Source organism: Bufo gargarizans, chromosome 3 (genome assembly GCF_014858855.1).
Source record: "Bufo gargarizans isolate SCDJY-AF-19 chromosome 3, ASM1485885v1, whole genome shotgun sequence".
In the NCBI taxonomy this organism is placed as follows: Eukaryota; Metazoa; Chordata; class Amphibia; order Anura; family Bufonidae; genus Bufo; species Bufo gargarizans.
Window position 1 is genome coordinate 52,002,012 of NC_058082.1, and position 19,197 is coordinate 52,021,208.

General features: G+C 43.8%; 1 protein-coding gene across 11 annotated transcripts in view; it reads left to right on the plus strand.

Annotated features, from left to right (window-relative positions):
* NEK5 (NIMA related kinase 5) overlaps positions 1 to 8,340 on the plus strand; it is an 86,044-nt gene extending 77,704 nt beyond the window's left edge. For all 11 annotated transcript variants that reach the window (XM_044283533.1, XM_044283536.1, XM_044283532.1 and 8 more), the window contains 2 exons: positions 419 to 518; positions 4,506 to 8,340. In XM_044283533.1, coding sequence (XP_044139468.1) covers positions 419 to 518; positions 4,506 to 4,662 — 257 coding nt within the window. In that variant the 3' untranslated portion in view covers positions 4,663 to 8,340. The remainder of the gene's footprint in view (positions 1 to 418; positions 519 to 4,505) is intronic.
* Positions 8,341 to 19,197: the final 10,857 nt, after the last annotated feature.

The window sequence follows — 19,197 nt, forward strand, 5'->3', positions numbered from 1 at the left end:
GGGGAAAAGTCATGGCTGCAGCCTGAGAGAACAATCCACTGCTTTTCTATAATATTTTTCATGGTCTGCAATTGTGATATCTAACAAAACAAAAGCTAATAACCAAGATACATAAGGAGATTGTTACATTTCGTTGGTTTTTATTTATTTTTCTGTCTGTGGAATCTGGGTTTAGTTACCCTTTAAGGCTAAATTCACACTCTGAGAATTTGGCTACAGCAAATCTGGTGTGTATTTTACAAGGGGATCCAGGGCTGACAGTGGATGTTCTACTGATCTCCATGAGATCAGTCATTCAATAAATTATTCTTGTGGATGGTTACTTCACAGTGCGAACAAATATTCACACAGATTTTTTTGTGAGCATATGAACTTACTAAAAAATTATTAAACATAATCTCAAATATTGTGTGTTTAGGTGGAACGCTGAATCAATGGCCTCCAGCCACTAAGGAAGACATGGCATCTGATGATTTGGATGAAGACCGTTTTGAGCCACGATCTGATGATGAAGACACGTAGGTGTAATAGGAACACAGCACCAAATTTGGCCATATACACAATCCAGTCACATTATTATGACCACCAGCTAATATACAGAGTACCTACCATGTGAAGCATGGACAGCAGCTAGATGGGCTGGGAGTAACTCAATAAGATCCTGGTAGATTGTCTCTGGTATCTGGAGTCATGCTGACTGCAGTGCATCCCACAGCTGCTGGAGGGATTGAGGTGGTCTCACAGATGGTCAACTGAGTTCAAGTCTGGTAAATTAGGGGGCCAAGGTAGTACTTGGAAGTCTTGGTCATCCTCTTTGAAACAATGTCAGATTTTTCTAGCCAAGTGACACATTGCATTGTCTTGCTGGAAAATCCCATCCTCCCCAGGGAAGACAATCAGCATATATGGGTGTATGTAATCTGCAAAGATGGATTCATACCCTATTTGGCTGACACTGCTTTCCACGTGGATTAGTGCACCGAGAAAACATTCCCCAGACCATAATGCTGCCACCACAGCTTGTGTTCTTCCAGCAATGGTTGCAGGGTGTTTGTTCTCTGATGTTTCTCATCTGACACTCCAATATCCATCCATTCGATGAAGTGGAAAACTTGACTCATTGGAGAAGGCAACTGACTCTTTGGCAATCAGCAGAGGTCAAATTCTGATATTGCAGAGAAAATTGAAGCCTTTTCTGCCGATGCAACTTTGTTAACAGAGGTGCAGTTGCAACCGGCGCCTCCCCCTGGGGCCCTCTATATGACGCGCTTCTCCGAGTTTAGGAAATCCCGAATGGTATAGTGTGGCCTAAAATGTCTCTTTATGTGTCACGGTGCTCCTATCTGGATACGGCTGGACCCCAGGCTTTGGCTCCGAAGCAATAAATAGGGGGAATAATTGAGGGATTTGAAAGAAAGAGTCCAGACCTTGTATGTAGTTGAACAGCAGCTTTAGTTCGCATAAACGTTTCTCCAAAGCGGTTTACAGGCTATGTCTTGGTCCCAGCAGATTATAGCATGAACCTGGCAAGCAAACTCCACTCTACTATATCTGTTTCTCTCTGACTCTGCGGTACTGGCAGGCTTAAATAGAATCTTTGCTTTCTTCTTGATGTTGCACTTTCTCTCTGTAGTCTGGCTCTAGGTGATGCCAGGGAACTTTCCTCCTGGCTCCTGAGGCTTCACTCTTTGGCCTACATGGCCAGCAGACCTTAAGGTGCTCTGGCTGGCAGGGGCACGTCCAGCAGAGACGTGCCCTGTACACCCCTTTCCCTAGCAGGGAATAAGCTAAACTTACTGGAACTTCTGTCCCACCCTTCATGGAGGAAGTAGGACTCGCCCACTTCTCTCCAGAGGGGGATTAGAATGGAATGGTAAGTTCCATTCTATCTAAGTACAGCTCTGCCATGTTTGCTGCCACCTGCTGGTGAACCCAGCACATTACATGAACATAACAGTTGCAAACAGATTAGGAATGCACATTGTGGAGGACCTGGAATAAATACATAAGATGACATGAGGTTAGACTGTTAAAGACAGCAGCAAGGTGCAGAAGTGGTAACACCACTTTGGGGTGTTACACAGTGACCATCCGTCTGCTTCAGAGCCCCATACAAAGTAAGGTTTGCTGAACTGTTATTTTAAATACACGTCTAGTAGCCCCCTGGTTCATTGTCGCGTCCACTGTAGTGTTTCAGTCCACCCTCATGCACTTTCATAAATTACGTTCACCCTCTCACATCAATGGTGTGTGGTGCTCCTTAGTGTCCACACAACTTATTCACAGTGGTGCCATTTGTCCATTCACGATGCACTTTCACCACAGCATCACGAGAACAGTTCACAAACTGCGCAGTTTCAGAAACACTGCCACCCATGGCCTGAAAGTCAATAATCAGCCCTTTTTGCGACTCTGATAAATCACCTCTTCTCCCCATGGCGGCAACGAGGGATATGTGTGCAGACAGCCTATAACACATCTTATATACCCACCGAGCCAGCTCAGCATACGTAACTGCCTTCATCAGCTACGTGCTGCCAACGTTGAAAGTAGGAAGTGGTCATAATAATGTGACTCGACCGTGTACAACACCAATGACAAAAAGAACGCATCAACACTAAAGTAAAACTGAACTTCGAACCTAACCGAATAAGTAAGGATAAATTCTAACAAATATTGTGAAAAAGTGTAAGGGTGGGTTCACATTACATTTTATGCCTCAGCTTGACATACTGGTATATATGTTAGAAAAAAAGGATACAAAAATGTAGCACCCCATCTTCTTGTGTCCTGCACAGTCCGGTAAAAAAACAAAAAGTACGCATTTTTTTTACAATGGTAAAAAGGTATACTTTTTTTAATTTTTTTACAATGGAACTCTATGGTGAATGGATGCCACTGTGTGGCATCAGTCTGAGGCATCTGTTTACCATATACATTTTTTGTACACGTCAAAAGGATGGGAAAAACGTGATGTGAACCCAGCCTTAGTCTAGTTTCACTGAGAGCTACTCTCTGCAATCTGTTATTTTCTTAGTGACAAGAAAATGATGGTTTGTAGTCTGTTGCTAGGGAGCAACTGATGGCATACAACAAATCTCAACTCTAGAGCTCACACCGGTACAGCCCTGAGCAGGAAGGGGTAAAACTTTCAGAAGGCAATGAAATAAAACACTCTGGGGGAGATTTATCAAAACTGGTGTAAAGGAAAACTGGCCCATAGCAACCAATCAGATTCCACCTATCTTTTTCAAAAGGAGCTCTGAATAATGAAAGGTGGAACCCGATTGGTTGCTTTTTTTTAATATAAATCTCCCCCTCTATACCTATATATGAGAGTATTGCATTATATATATTATTTATACTAGCCATGTTATTTAGTCATAAATGGGAACATGCAGGTAACTGTATGCTCATAGATATATCTTGTCTTTAGTTTCAGTGTTAGTCCAGGGCTTTACAGTGACTTCTGGTCATGGCACAATCAACATTCAACCTAAATGTGCCCCTTGAACAACTGTAGGAATTCTTGTGTTTATTCCAAGGTGACACAATTGCAAGGTTTCAAGACCACTCCGGCCTCTTCGTCAGCCATCTTTTAAGACCGTATTTGAAGATTTACATATTTATACACCAAAATACATAGGAAGTATGAGGTAGATGAGACAAGTGATGTAAAGCAGAGCAATATGAGTGGAGGAGGAAACAAACAGTTGTAGCAGAAAATTGCTGCATACATAAGGAGTGTGAAAGTTTTATTGTCCACTAATAGATATCTCGCATTCATGGACTGGATATCTATTAGATATATCTACTATTACATATCTTTCTGGATATCTATTAGAGGATGATAAAATGTCCACAAATCTTATCTATAATTGCTCCAATAATTTACTGCTACAACAGTTTGTCTCATCTACTTCATTATCCCCACCGTCCTTTTGAACAGAGAAGTCCTGACAGGTTATTGCCACCTAGTTGCAAGGAAAAAGAGACCAATAACAGTGGATTTACAGGTGGCACATGTCCCTGCTATTAATTTGGCTGCAACAAATCCACTGCAAAATCTGCACTGAAACTTTGATCTACATTTTATGCAGACTTGATGTGACTCTCACCCTTTGCGAAGTATGAAATCCGTAACACATGCAGATTTTCTGTTGGATTTTTTGTGGCCAAGTCTATTGCAGAAAATTGTGAATCTACGCTCGGGGACATAGCCAAAGGCTCGTGGGCCCTGGTTCAAGAGTTCAGCTTGGGCCCCCCCTTTCCTCAGCGCTTTGTGGCCAGGGGCAGGGAAGCCTTCGTGCAGCCTGAGGCAAAAATTGAAACGGCACCTCCCCCCCCCCCCCCATGCCAAATTCCCAACCTGAGCCCTTTGCTCCAGCCAAGAGATCACAATAGTAGCCAAATGTTCACTCTCTATGTAACGTACAGCCTTATGTGGGAGAAGAACTTTAGTTTGCTGCAATGATCTCCTACAGCTTGTGCTCTTTTCTACACAGCACCTTTGAGGACTCTGAAGATGACCTAGAAGTCATAGAGATGATGGAAAAGGTTCTAACAGCCAGAGATGATAAAGATGACGTTGGAGTGGATGAAGTTAGAAAGGAGACCTGTAGCGACAAAACTTCTGTGGAAAGGACCAGTCAAAATGTATAAAGACGAGATAACAAAAGAGACAGCCATGGTGTCCAGTCAACAATGGAAAAAGCAGAAGTTAATGAGAAACCTCAGGACTCCTCTCTGACCATGGAGAATAATCAGGGTCCAGTCAGGGTCCAGTCAGGGTCCAATCTGAACTCTACTCATAAGATTCCCGATACATCAAATCCTGTCTGAAAGGCCTCTTTTGCACACAAACGTTATGCATTCGTTCCGTGCATTGGGGACCGCAATTCGCGGTCCCCAATGCACGGGCAACGTCCGCGCGGTGGCCGGGACGAATAGAGACCGTGATCCGTCCCCACCGGAAAAAAATAGAACAAGAGAGAAACACCATGGAAGCACTCCATAGTGCGTGGGGTTCCGATCCATGCTTCCGTTCCGCATCTCCGTGATTGCGGGCCCATTCTAGTGAAATACGGCCACGGGCACACAACGTTCGTGTGCAAGAGGCCTAAGGGGGCTGGACAGTCTCCTATTGGTTCTGTAGAATAGATACGGAAATGGGCTTTCCTGTGCCTCTAGAGTCAAACATCATCCGCGGATAAGAAACATAGCCGATAAGGAGGAGAAAATTCACCTCTGAACATTCTTTTACAAATTATATATAGAATCAGAAATAATTGAGTAACTTGAGTTCAGGGACTATAGGAGTACAATAGAGGGCTCCATGCACCCCTTTGCCAGCCTTTTTTAGACTCCACAAATAATACAGCCATAATACAACTGGGTATATGAGCCCTTAAAAGATGACCATACACATTAGAGCAATGGGCCAATTCACGTGTCCAATTTTCCTCATGGACCGTCAGTCCGTACAGAGGAGATTGCAGCAGACTTTGCTTTGGTCCGATTTTCTCTGAAGACCTGTCCATTCAAGTGAACGGGTCCATGAGAAAATGACCTAGTATATGGACACATCTGTGAGTGGATGTATTCAAACATTCTCTGTTTTTAGAGGCTGGAGCATGGATGAGTTTTAGATGACGTATCTTAATATAGTTGGCCAACAGTTATCTCTACCAGCTACCCCAATACACATGCATGTTCGGTTCAGCCAAATGTGTATGTGTATTCAGTAGGGAGAGATGAAAAAGCCACTGCCAAATGCTTCTGACAGCGGCGCATCTCCTGGGAGAACATCAGGACACATATTCACTTCACCTGATCTTTCTCTCCATCATCATCATCATCATCTACTGGGGGAGAATCGGGAGATCCCCGTACATATTAAACTGCCTTTCTCGCCGAGTTCAGCTCATAATGCACTATTGTGTATGGGGGCCTATAGGCTAATTTCAGACATCCGTGCGGCAGCAACAACACCCGGACCCCCGGTGGTTCTGCTGAACTCAGGCTCTGTTCACACTACCATTGTAGATTCACAAAGCTCTGCCAAATCCATTGTTCAGCAGATACCATCTGTATCTGACTGGCCATTTGTACTTATATTTGGATGCATCAGGTCCATGTAGCAGGACCATTCCCCAAAGTCAGATGAACTGGAAAGGATCGTCCATGTTGGATTTCAACAGGTGTCTGTCTCTAGTATCAACCAGCAGAATTGCGAATTCAGCTCTGCAGTATATAACACAGGCCATAACTCAGGATCAGTACAAGATGCAAAGTTACTTACCTTTTTTATATGTAAACTATAAAATGGTGTTCAACAGTGGACAAATGCTAAGGTACAGTATAACTTCCGCATATGTGATATTTGCTATATTACTCTCAACCATCTATTGCCATGCCACCTATTTTTTGTTTGCACATCAGCAATGGACTTGAGGAAAACAAAAATATAATGATGGATGCCTTTTTGGTTTGGAAGCTACATGGTCAAACCTCAGGCCTTGGCTGCCTGGTCATCTGAGGCTTCTGTATTTTATGTAGATGGGGTCAGTGAACATACCGCTGCCTTCATTGTATAATGTATAGTGTCTATGGGAAAACTGTAAACCTCTTTCTATTATATAATCACGCTAATACCATTAGCGGTTCACAAAAGAAGGTTATTGGTGTAAAAAAAAGCACATATTTACTACATGTAACTTCACCTGCAGAATTCCTTAAAGGTTCCTGGGGGGTGCACACATGCACTGTTATCACTGATCATTAAAGGAGTTGTCTCAGCAGAGACATTGGCATAGTATTAGGCATGGTTGGCCCACTGTCAATCAAGTGGCTGACTGATGTGGATTGGACTATGAGATCTCTCGTCTCAGGTCTGTGTAGAGATGGAAACTCCTGGTTTTTATCTTATATGTGCTATTCTGTGCTAATATAATCTCAATGTTCAAAATAATGTAATGTTAATGTGTCTTTACAATACCTGACCTGTGAACACTGTAGGTTCATGCAATATGTTGCAGTGATGTGCTATTAGTATTTTGTATCATTTAAATGTTACCGATCATACAAACGTGTGTACTCTTGTGCTAAAGCTGCTCATATTGGGAGGATTACCTAGATGGCAGCTTAAAGGGGTTGTCACAGTTATATAAAAAAAAATATATATATATTGCACTGTAAATCTGATAGTAAGCAATATATAAATAAGCTAAGCAAGTTTTGGGCAAAAAAAATGTATTTCCTCATTTTCTTCTTGCCCTTTGTTTACCAGCAATAACAACAATCTCTGCCCCTCCCCCTGCTCTGCAAAGGGAGTGAATACAAGTGCTGCCCTGAGTGACATGTCTGGCTGCTGGGATCCTTAGCAGCATGTTGTATGTGTCAGACTGCAAGTCCCAGCTGTACAATGACACTGCTGATACACACAGGATCTTCACCCTACTACTTGTTCTTGTGCAATTCTCTGCAGAACTCCTCCAGTCTGTCAGCTTTGTGCCTGCAGGACGAGAAGGGAAGATCCCGTACCCAGCATTTGTCTCTTCACTGCCTGCAGCTGCTCAGCAAAGTCTCAAGCCCTGAGTCTGTGCTACTGATGGTAGAAGGGGTTAAACTTTCCTGAAGAATCCAGTGGGAGGGAGACACAGTGGGAGAGAGCAGCAGCTCAGCCAGTGCAGGGGGCAAGGCCAGCACAGTGAAGTCTGGTGCACAGACACAGACCTGCTCCCCAGGCTTGTGTACAAAACATCTTTAGAGCAGCGAGAGAATATCCCACTGCTCATGATAACATAAGTAAAAAAAAGAAAGGGAAAAGTCCATTAAAACAGGGAAATATTGCCCCAGGCTAATTAATCATGTACAAGAAATGCATGAGGGGATCCAGATTGTCTGAAGTTTTCTGGTATAGAGTTTGTACCCAACCCCCTGCAAGGAGGTGATAGACACCTCCTACTTCTGCAAAAAGAAGCAAGGTGGATAATCCGCACCAGGGCTTTAGGTCCACTGGGTCTGAATTATAAAAATGACCTGGGCGTATTCCTTTGATAATTGCGCATATTGATACATTGCTTGTTTTTAACAGTTTTTATATAAATGAGTTGTTATAACGAAACATGACGTAAAAAATCTGTATGTTATATCTCCATGGCAATTATGCCAGGAAATATAAATGAGCACTTTGATGTAATCACGTCAGTGGCCAGAAGAAGCGCAATTAGCGCCAAATGGGTATCGCTACTCTGAGCTGCAGGAAAGATTGTCCGCCCCTGCCATTTATGTATTGTCTGCTGTAGACTAATAAAGGAATTGTTTTCTACTAATGGTAAATGCTGCCTTACATTCTGATTCTATTTGTTGGAACATTAGAGCAGGAAGAGAAGCTGACAAGGTCAGTGGGAGATGGATGGTCCTTAAAAACCATTTTAGGGAACTAGGAGAGAAGCTCAAGTCCAAGACCTCCAAGGTAGTGTTTTAAGGAATACTACCAGAGAGACGACAAGTGCTTAGGGAGTTAAAGAGGACCTTTCACTAGAATAAAACTTCTAAACTAACTATACAGACATGTAGAGCGGCGCCCAGGGACCCCCCTGCGCTTACTGTTATACCTGGGCGCCGCTCCGTTCTCCCGGTATAGCCTCCGGTATCTTAATAGTTAGGCTCCACCCAGGGGAACCTGCCGGCGTCTCATTCTCCCATGCTGTAGCGCTGGCCAATCGCAGCGCTCAGCTCATAGCCTGAGAGGAAAAAAAAGCCTCTCAGGCTATGAGCTGAGCGCTGCGATTGGCCAGCGCTACAGCATGGGAGAATGAGATGCCGGCAGGTTCCCCTGGGTGGAGCCTAACTATGAAGATACCGGAGGCTAGACCGGGAGAACGGAGCGGCGCCCAGGGATAATAGTAAGTGCAGGGGGGTCCCTGGGCGCCGCTCTACATGTCTGTATAGTTAGTTTAGAAGTTTTATTCTAGTGAAAGGTCCTCTTTAAATAAGTGTCTCAGAAGCTGGTGCAGGAGGGAAGGGTTTGGGTTCATGGAGAACTGGGCCGACTTCTGTCGGTTACAGGCTCTACAGTAGGAATGGGCTGCACCTCAATGGGGAGGGTGCAACTGCCCTGGGGGAAAAAATGGTTACACGGCTGGGGGAGCTTTTAAAATAGAATGGGGGAGGGGGGGGAGGGGGATCATACTGATAAGGGGATAGATAGTGCAGATTGGGTTGTGGGTTATAGAAGAGGGGCTGGGGTAAATAGGGAGAAGACTGGGCATAACTATACATTTATGAAAAATAGAACTGCTGGTAACAAGAACCTGTTACATACAAAAATCAAGCAAGGTAACCAAAAAATCCTTGATATTCACTTTACATGTAATAATTTAAAATGTATTTTCACAAATGCCAGAAGTCTAGCTAGAAAATTTGGGGAGCAGGAGGCTATAGATGTTGTTGGTGTGGCTGAGACATGGTTGGACTCTTCGCATGACTGGGCTGTAAATATTGAGGGTTTTACACTATTTAGGAAAGACTGGGTCAATAGAAAAGGTGGTGGTGTGTGCATGTATGTGAGGAGTGATCTGAAGACAAGTGGGAAAGAGGGAATTGTGGGTGAGGCTGTAGTAACGTCATGGGTGGACGTTCAAAGGGATATAAACACTGAAAAAATAATATTGGTTTAATCTATGGACCCCCTTACATCACTAAGGAGATAGAAACACAACTGTAGAACCAAACAAAGCGGCTGCACAGGCTGGTACAGTGGTCATAATGGGAGATTTTAACTTCCCAGACATTGACTGGGGTCATGATTCTGCCTCAACAGCAAAGGGGCGAAAATTCCTCAACTTGCTGCAGGACCACTTTATGGGCCAGTTTATAGAAGCTCATACTAGGGGCAATGCTCTGTTGGATCTGGTAATCTCTAATGATGCAGAGCTTGTTGGTAATGTTACTGTTTGAGAAACACTAGGTAATAGTGACCACAATATAATTATATTCCCCCTAAACTATAAGAAGCAAACTCTGTCAGGCAGAGCAAAGACACTGAATTTAAAAAAGGCTAATTTCCCTGGGTTGATGGCAGCATTTTAGGGCATAGACTGGGAGCAGCTACTGTCACATAATAATACAGAGGATAAATGGGAGAGCTTTAAATCTACATTAAGTAATTGCACAAAAAAAATGCATCCCTTTAGGTAACAAGTAAAAAAAAAAGACAAAAAGAGAGCATTTAAAAAACACAAATCTGAGGGGTCAGCTGTAGTCTTTGAAGATTTTAAAGGGCTTAATAAAATCTGTAAAAAAGGGATAAAATTTGCAAAAATAGAAAACTAACAGCAGGTAGAAAAAGAGCAAAACAAATCCCCAAAAATTATTTTAATATATAAATGCTAAAAAACCTGGGTCTGAGCAGGTTGGTCCACTAAATAATGGTAAAGGGGGGGAGGGCGGGGGTAGTCCCTGAAGATAAGGAAAAGGCAGAGTTACTAGATGTTTTTTTTTAGCTCTGTACATACAAAAGAAGAGAAAGGAGCTGATCTCTGTGGCGCCGGGGCTGTTAGTACATCCAGTAATATACTCAATTGGCTAACTGTAGATATGGTCCAGGATAAGTTAAATGAGGTAAATGTGAACAATGCTCCGGGTCCAGATGGATCACACCCAAGAGTGCTTAAAGAGCTCAGTTCAGTCATTGCTGTGCCCCTGTTTATGATTTTTAAAGATTCTCTAGATACTGGTACAGTGCCAAGTGATTGGTGCAAGGCAAATGTGGTGCCCATATTCAAAAAATGATCAAGGTCCTTCACAGGTAATTATAGACCTATAGGCCTGGAAAGTATAGTTTGTAATTGGATTGAAAACTGGCTGAAGGACCATGTCCAGAGAGTTGTAGGTCAATGATTCCTATTCAGAATGGTCCCGGGTTATAAGTGGTGTACCCCAGGGTTCAGTGCTGGGCCATTTATTATTTAATTTATTAATGATATTGAGGACGAGATTAATAGCACCATATCTATTTTTGCAGATGACACTAAGCTATGTAGAACTGTACAGTCTATGGAAGATGTCCATATATTACAAGCTGACTTGGACACCCTGAGTGATTGGGCATCAACTTGGCAAATGAGGTTCAATGTGGATAAATATAAAGTTATGTATCTTGGTAGTAATAATCTCTGTGCTTCATATGTCCTAGATGATGTAGCACTGGGGGTGTCACTTATAGAGAAGGATTTGGGTGTCCTTGTGTATAGTAGATTAAATTACAGCATACAATGTCAATCAGCTGCTTCTAAGGCCACCAGGATATTGTCATGCATTAAATGAGGCATGGACTCACGGGGCAGGGATGTAATACTACCACTTTACAAAGCGCTGGTGCGGCCTCGTCTGGAATATGCAGTTCAGTTCTGGGCACCAGTCCATAGAAAGGATGCACTGCAGCTGGAAAAAGTACAGAGGAGAGCGACTGAACTGATAAGGGGCATGGAGGGTCTTAGTTATAAAGAAAGATTAAAATAATTGAATGTATTTAGTCTTGAGAAGAGACATCTAAGGGGGGGACGGACAAGATTAACCTATACAAATACAGTGGCGGAAATAATTATTTGACCCCTCACTGATTTTGTAAGTTTGTCCAATGACAAAGAAATGAAAAGTCTCAGAACAGTATCATTTCAATGGTAGGTTTATTGTAACAGTGGCAGATAGCACATCAAAAGGAAAATCGAAAAAATAACTTTAAATAAAAGATAGCAACTGATTTGCATTTCATTGAGTGAAATAAGTATTTGAACCCCTACCAACCATTAAGAGTTCTGGCTCCCACAGAGTGGTTAGACACTTCTACTCAATTAGTCACCCTCATTAAGGACACCTGTCTTAACTAGTCACCTGTATAAAAGACACCTGTCCACAGAATCAATCAATCAAGCAGACTCCAAACTCTCCAACATGGGAAAGACCAAAGAGCTGTCCAAGGATGTCAGAGACAAAATTGTAGACCTGCACAAGGCTGGAATGGGCTACAAAACCATTAGCAAGAAGCTGGGAGAGAAGGTGACAACTGTTGGTGCGATTGTTCAAAAATGGAAGGAGCACAAAATGACCATCAATCGACCTCGCTCTGGGGCTCCACGCAAGATCTCACCTCGTGGGGTGTCAATGGTTCTGAGAAAGGTGAAAAAGCATCCTAGAACTACACGGGAGGAGTTAGTTAATGACCTCAAATTAGCAGGGACCACAGTCACCAAGAAAACCATTGGAAACACATTACACCGCAATGGATTAAAATCCTGCAGGGCTCGCAAGGTCCCCCTGCTCAGGAAGGCACATGTGCAGGCCCGTCTGAAGTTTGCCAATGAACACCTGAATGATTCAGAGAGTGACTGGGAGAAGGTGCTGTGGTCTGATGAGACCAAAATAGAGCTCTTTGGCATTAACTCAACTCGCTGTGTTTGGAGGAAGAAAAATGCTGCCTATGACCCCCAAAACACCGTCCCCACCGTCAAGCATGGGGGTGGAAACATTTTGCTTTGGGGGTGTTTTTCTGCTAAGGGCACAGGACAACTTATTCGCATAAACGGGAAAATGGACGGAGCCATGTATCGTGAAATCCTGAGCGACAACCTCCTTCCCTCTGCCAGGAAACTGAAAATGGGTCGTGGATGGGTGTTCCAGCACGACAATGACCCAAAACATACAGCAAAGGCAACAAAGGAGTGGCTCAAGAAGAAGCACATTAAGGTCATGGAGTGGCCTAGTCAGTCTCCGGACCTTAATCCAATCGAAAACCTATGGAGGGAGCTCAAGCTCAGAGTTGCACAGAGACAGCCTCGAAACCTTAGGGATTTAGAGATGATCTGCAAAGAGGAGTGGACCAACATTCCTCCTAAAATGTGCGCAAACTTGGTCATCAATTACAAGAAACGTTTGACCTCTGTGCTTGCAAACAAGGGTTTTTCCACCAAGTATTAAGTCTTTTTTAGTTAGAGGGTTCAAATACTTATTTCACTCAATGAAATGCAAATCAGTTGCTATCTTTTATTTAAAGTTATTTTTTCGATTTTCCTTTTGATGTGCTATCTGCCACTGTTACAATAAACCTACCATTGAAATGATACTGTTCTGAGACTTTTCATTTCTTTGTCATTGGACAAACTTACAAAATCAGTGAGGGGTCAAATAATTATTTCCTCCACTGTATCTATTGTAGAGCAGAGTATTTAGATATGTTAATATTTCCTGAATATAAACACCCAAAAACTGGATCGTATGCCAACAGAAAAGGAAAAATGTTTGCCAAAAACAACATAGTAACAGTTTGTAAGGCTGAAAAAAAGACATCTGTCCATCCAGTTCGGCCTGTTATCCAAGTTGATCCAGAGGAAGGCAAAAAAAAAAAAAAAAAAAAAAAAGCCTTGTGAGGTAGAAGCCATCTTCCCCATTTTAGTGGAAAAATTCTTAGTCGACTCCAATCAGGCAATCAGAATAACTCCCTGGATCACTGACCCTTCTCCAGAAATCTAATAACTATAACGTGTAATATATTTTTACCCTCCAGAAATACATCCAGGCCCCTCTTGAACTCTTTTAGTGAACTCACCATCACCACCTCCTCAGGCAGAGAGCTCCATAGTCTCACTGCTCTTACCGTAAAGAATCCTCTTTTATGTTTGTGTACAAACCTTCTTTCCTCCAGACGCAGAGGATGTCCCCTCGTCACAGTAACAGTCCTGGGGATAAATAGATGATGGATGAGATCTCTGTACTGACCCCTGATATAGTTATACATATTAATTAGATCTCCCCTCAGTTGTCTTTTTTCTAAAGTGAATAACCCTAATGTTGATAATCTTTCAGGGTACTGTAGTCCTCCCATTCCAATTATTACTTTAGTTGCCCTCCTCTGGACCCTCTCCAGCTCTGCTATGACTGCCTTGTTCACAGGAGCCCAGAACTGTACACAGTTCTCCATGTGTGGTCTGACCAGTGATTTGCAAAGTGGCAGGACTATGTTCTCATCACGGGCATCTGTGCCCCTTTTGATGCAACCCATTATCTTACTGGCCTTGGCAGCAGCTGCCTGACACTGGTTTCTACAGCTTAGTTCTCTGTTCACTAAAATTCCTAAGTCCTTTTCCGTGTCAGTGTTATGCGTGTCAGTGTTTTACCATTTTAGTGACTTGCATTATTCCTTCCTATGTGCATAACTTTACATTTGGCAATGTTAAACCTCATCTGCCACTTCTCTGCCCAAGACTCCAATCTATCCAGATCCCTCTGTAGCCGTATAATGTCCTCTTCAGTGTTGTTTACTTTACACAGTTTAGTGTCATCTGTAAAAATTTATATTTTACTATGCAAGCCTTCTACAAGATCATGAATAAGTATATTGAAGAGAATAGGGCCCAATACTGACCCCTGAGGTACTCCACTAGTGACAGTGACCCAATCTGAGTGTGTACCATTAATAACCACCCGCTTTATATCTGCTGTGACTTATTGCTCCATTTGTAAGAAAAATATGTATTTTTATCTGTATTCATTCCATAACACAACAGATATTAAAAGGAGCCTGTCACCTGAGCTGAGGGCAGCATAGTATAGTTACAGACGTGCTGCCGATTTCAGAGGTCTGTCACTTTTGAGCTGGCAGTTAGTACTTTTATAGTACTGAAGTGACTAACCTCACAATGCACAGTAGCTCTGCGAGGGAGAGGAGTCCGATGAGACTCCTGGTGCCGCCTGCTAACCATGATTGGCAATTTTTTCCCTATGCATAACAGGAAAATGATGATTACACTTACCGGTAATCGGATTTTCCTGACCCCACGACAGCACCACTGAGAGATGGCTCCTCCTCCATGGACAGGAAACCTGTAGCATAAAAAGGTGGAGCCACTCTCCCACCTCAGTGGGTTTACAGAGCATGAGAGGGACTCCCCTTTTGATTAATACCATACATATATACACCTTTTTTTTTTTTTTTTGCATCACCACGTGAATTTTTTCACCCACCACCACCTTAGGGAGGGAATTAGACGGGTGCTGTCGTGGGGTCAGGAAAATCCGATTACCGGTAAGTGTAATCATCATTTTCCCCCTCCCCCACGACAGCACCACTGAGAGAGATTACATAGAATTCAAGGGAGGGTGACCACTTCTAACACCTTAGTACCAAAGAGGAGGTCAGAGACAGAGTCAAGTTGAAGTCTATAGTGCCTATAGAAAGTAGAAGGAGAAGCCCATGTGGCTGCCCTACAGATCTGGTCAATAGAGACATTAGATCTTTCTGCCCAGGAAGTAGACATTGCCCTGGTAGAGTGAGCCTTCAGTGACAGTGGAGGGGAAAGACCAGAACACGAGTAGGCTAGGGAAATAAGTTCTCGTATCCACCTAGCAATAGTACTCTTGGAGGCCGTATTACCTTTTCGAGCCCCAGCGTATAATACAAACAAGGAAGAGGTCTTCCTCCAATCTTTTGATTTCTCCAGATAATGGATCAGGCATCTTTTCACATCCAGTAAGTGCCATCTATCTTCTTCCTCATTTTTAGGGTCTGGAAAAAAGACTGGCAAGACAATCTCCTGCAACCTGTTAGTCTTGGAAGGTACCTTGGGAATGAACTTTGGATCTGGCCTAAGAACCACTCTATCCTCACGTATGGACATAAATGGGGAGTTGATGGACAGTGCCTGAAGCTCGCTAACTCTACGGGCTGACGTTAATGCTATTAGCATGACTAACTTTAAAGTAAGATTTTTAATAGAACTTTCCATCATAGGCTCAAAGGGGGGACTGGTCAAGGCTTTTAAGACTAAGTTCAAATCCCAGGGGGGAAACCTAGGACCCCTAACAGGCGCAACCCTATCAACTGCCTTAAAGAACCTGACTATCCAGGGATCCATAGCCAGACTTCTACCACATAGGCCCGAGAGGGCCGAAACCTGTACCCTCAAAGTGCTCTTGGCCAAACCTAATGACAGACCTCTTTGTAGAAATTCTAAGACCTGTTTTGTGGAAACCTTCTCAGGCCAAACATCAGTGTCCCGACCTGAAAAGGAAAGAAATCTTTTCCATATCCTTGCATAAATGGTATTTGTTACCCTCTTCCTAATACTAACAATGGTGGAGGTCAAGGCCTCAGAGAAGCCTTTCTTAATCAGGTGCACCCTCTCAATCTCCATGCCGTAAGGTGCAGGGACCTTACCTCTGGATGTATCACTGGGCCCTGCCTCAGGAGATCCGGAATGTCGGGAAGAACCCATGGCTCCGCTATTGACATGGATCTGAGTAGAGAGAACCAGGCTCTCCTTGGCCAAAAGGGGGCGATGACTATTAGGTTCGACCTCTCTTCCCTTATCTTCCTGAGAACTCTGGGTAGGAGCTGAAGGGGGGGGAAAGCATATCCCAGACGGAATCTCCAATCCAGGAGAAAGGCATCTATCCCATAAGGGGATTCGTAGGGACTGAGGGAGCAAAACCTTTCTACCTGTCTGTTCTCCCTGGTAGCAAATAGATCTATATCTGGTACTCCCCATAGATCCACAATCTTTGCAAATATGGCCTGATTCAGGGACCACGCCCCCTGCTTTAAACGATGACGGCTCAGGAAGTCGGCCTGGACATTCTCTACCCCCCTTATATGTAGGGCAGATATATGGGTTAGTTCCTCCTGAAATTCTGAGAATATCATCCCTGTCTCCCTCATCAAAGATAGGGATCTGGTACCTCCCTGGCGGTTCAGATACGAAACTACTGTTCTGTTGTCTGACATTACTCTGGCATGTTGGTGCTGGAGTCCTGGCCGAGCTGCTCGTAAAGCCAACAACACCGCCCTTAATTACTTCCTGTTGGACGAGAACTGTCTCTGTAACGGGGACCAGATTCCCTGCCTCACTTGACCCTGGAAATGAGCCCCCCATCCCCAAGGGCTGGCATCCGTAGTGATCACCACTGGATTGGGGTAACTCCATGGAATACCCTGGTCTAAATTTCGTAACTCCAGCCACCAATTGAGGGAGATCAGAGTCCTCTGGCTGAGACATATCTGGGAGTCTAACGTTATCTCCTTTCGTCCAATTCAATATTTCCCATTGCAATATCCTTGAATGAAACTGGGCCCAACGGACTGCTGGAATACAGGCCGTCATTAATCCTAACAAAGACATTGCTTTCCGGACTGAAATTTCTGGGTTCTGCCGAGCCCTCCCGGCTTCGTTCTGGATCTTCTCTATCTTCTCTGCTGGAAGAAAAGTCCTTTGCTGCAGAGAATCCAACCGAAGTCCCAGAAATATCTGACTTGTGCTGGGTTCCAACCTGGATTTTTTGGAATTGATCATCCATCCCAGCTGTTCCAGGATCCGAATCACTGTCCGTATTGACTTCTGACATGTCTCCCATGATTCTGCAATGATCAAGAGGTTGTCCAGGTAAGGGAGGAATAAAACATCCTCCTTTCGAATGAAGGACGCTACTTCCGCCATCACCTTGGTAAAGGTTCTCGGGGCCGTACATAGGCCAAAGGGCATGGCCTGGAACTGAAGGTGTCTGATACTGGTACCCTCCGTAACCGCCACTCTCAGGAACTTCTGAAAAAAGGGATGCATCGGGATATGAAGATATGCATCCTTTAGATCTACTACCGCCATAAAACAACCCCGGAAAACTAAATGAATCGCTGATTTTATGGTCTCCATCTTGAACTTTTTTATCTTTAGGTATCTGTTCAAATGTTTCAAATTTATAATTGTTCGGAAGGAACCGTCTGGTTTTTTGACCAAGAACAGCGTGGAGTAGAAACCCACTCCCTGCTCTGCTCTTGGTACCGGGGCTAACACCCTTTTCTCTATTAGTAGATCTACCTCTTTTGATAACTGTCTGGACTCTTTTGTTACCACAAACCTCTGTGGACAATGACCCTGAAACTGCAACTTTAAGCCCTCTGTAACAATGTCGTACACCCACCTTCCTGCGACTTCTCTCCAGGCAGAGGGAAAGAACCTTAGTCTTCCCCCTACCTGTAACCTGGCGTCACTTTTTAGAAGATTTATCTTTCTGAGAGGAAGAGGAACCTCCAAACATAAAGCCTCTACCTCCTGAGCCCTTTGGCCTGGGAAACTGATCTCTATCTCCCGGCTGTCTTCTTCCCTGAGATCTAGGGGCGTTCTGAAAGGGACGTCTATAAGGCCTGAACTGCGAAAAGGAAGACTCCTGAGGCATTCTCTTCTTCCTATCAGCCGCCTTCTCTAGAAGAGCATCTAACTCAGGACCGAATAAAAACTGTCCCTGACAGGGAAGGCTACATAAGCGTTGTTTAGAGGCTATATCGCCCTCTCTCCAGTTCTTAAGCCAGAGGGCCCTACGGGCGGAATTAGAGGTGGAAGCTGACCTGGCTGCTAGACGAACTGCCTCTACCGAGGCGTCTTATAGGAAGTCCACAGCCTTCTGTAGGGTCGGAAGTGAATTCAATATCTGGTCTCTAGGGCATTTATCCCTTAACTGACCTTCTAACCTCTCCAGCCATAATGCTAGGGACCTAGCAGTAACGGTTGCTGCAATGCTGGGCCTAAAGGAGGCAGTGGATGCTTCCCAGGTATTCCTCAGGCAAGAATCTATCTTCTTATCCAGCGGATCCTTCAAAAAACCCATGTCGTCAAACGGCAATGAAGATCTTCTGGATACTTTTGAAATGGCTACGTCCAACTTTGGCGCTTTATCCCACGAAGTAGAAGCTTCTTCCTCGAACGGGTATTTTCTTTTAAAATTTTTACTAATAAAGGCCTTCTTATCAGGTTTTTTCCACTCTTTTTCTATCAGTGCGGATACGCTCTTATGCAAGGGGAAACATCTTCTCTTTTTTTCCCGTAATCCTTCAAAGACTACATCTGCAACCGACCTATCTTCTTTGGCGTCTTCCAGCTCTAATGTCGCTCTAATTGTTTTTAACAATTTTTCAGTATCAGATACTGGGAACAGGAATTTCTTCTCCTGCTCCTCCTCCGCGAATGATGAATCTTCCGATCTGTCATCCCCCTCATTTTCGCTAACCGACTCTGGCTCTGAGTCTGTTTTATCTACCGGCTTTGACTTTTTCGCTGTCTTAAGGGATTCCTTAACCTCTGTTTTAATGAGATTCTTAATGTCCCGCATCAGATTGGGGGATTCCTCCGCCAAGGTTCTTTCAATACA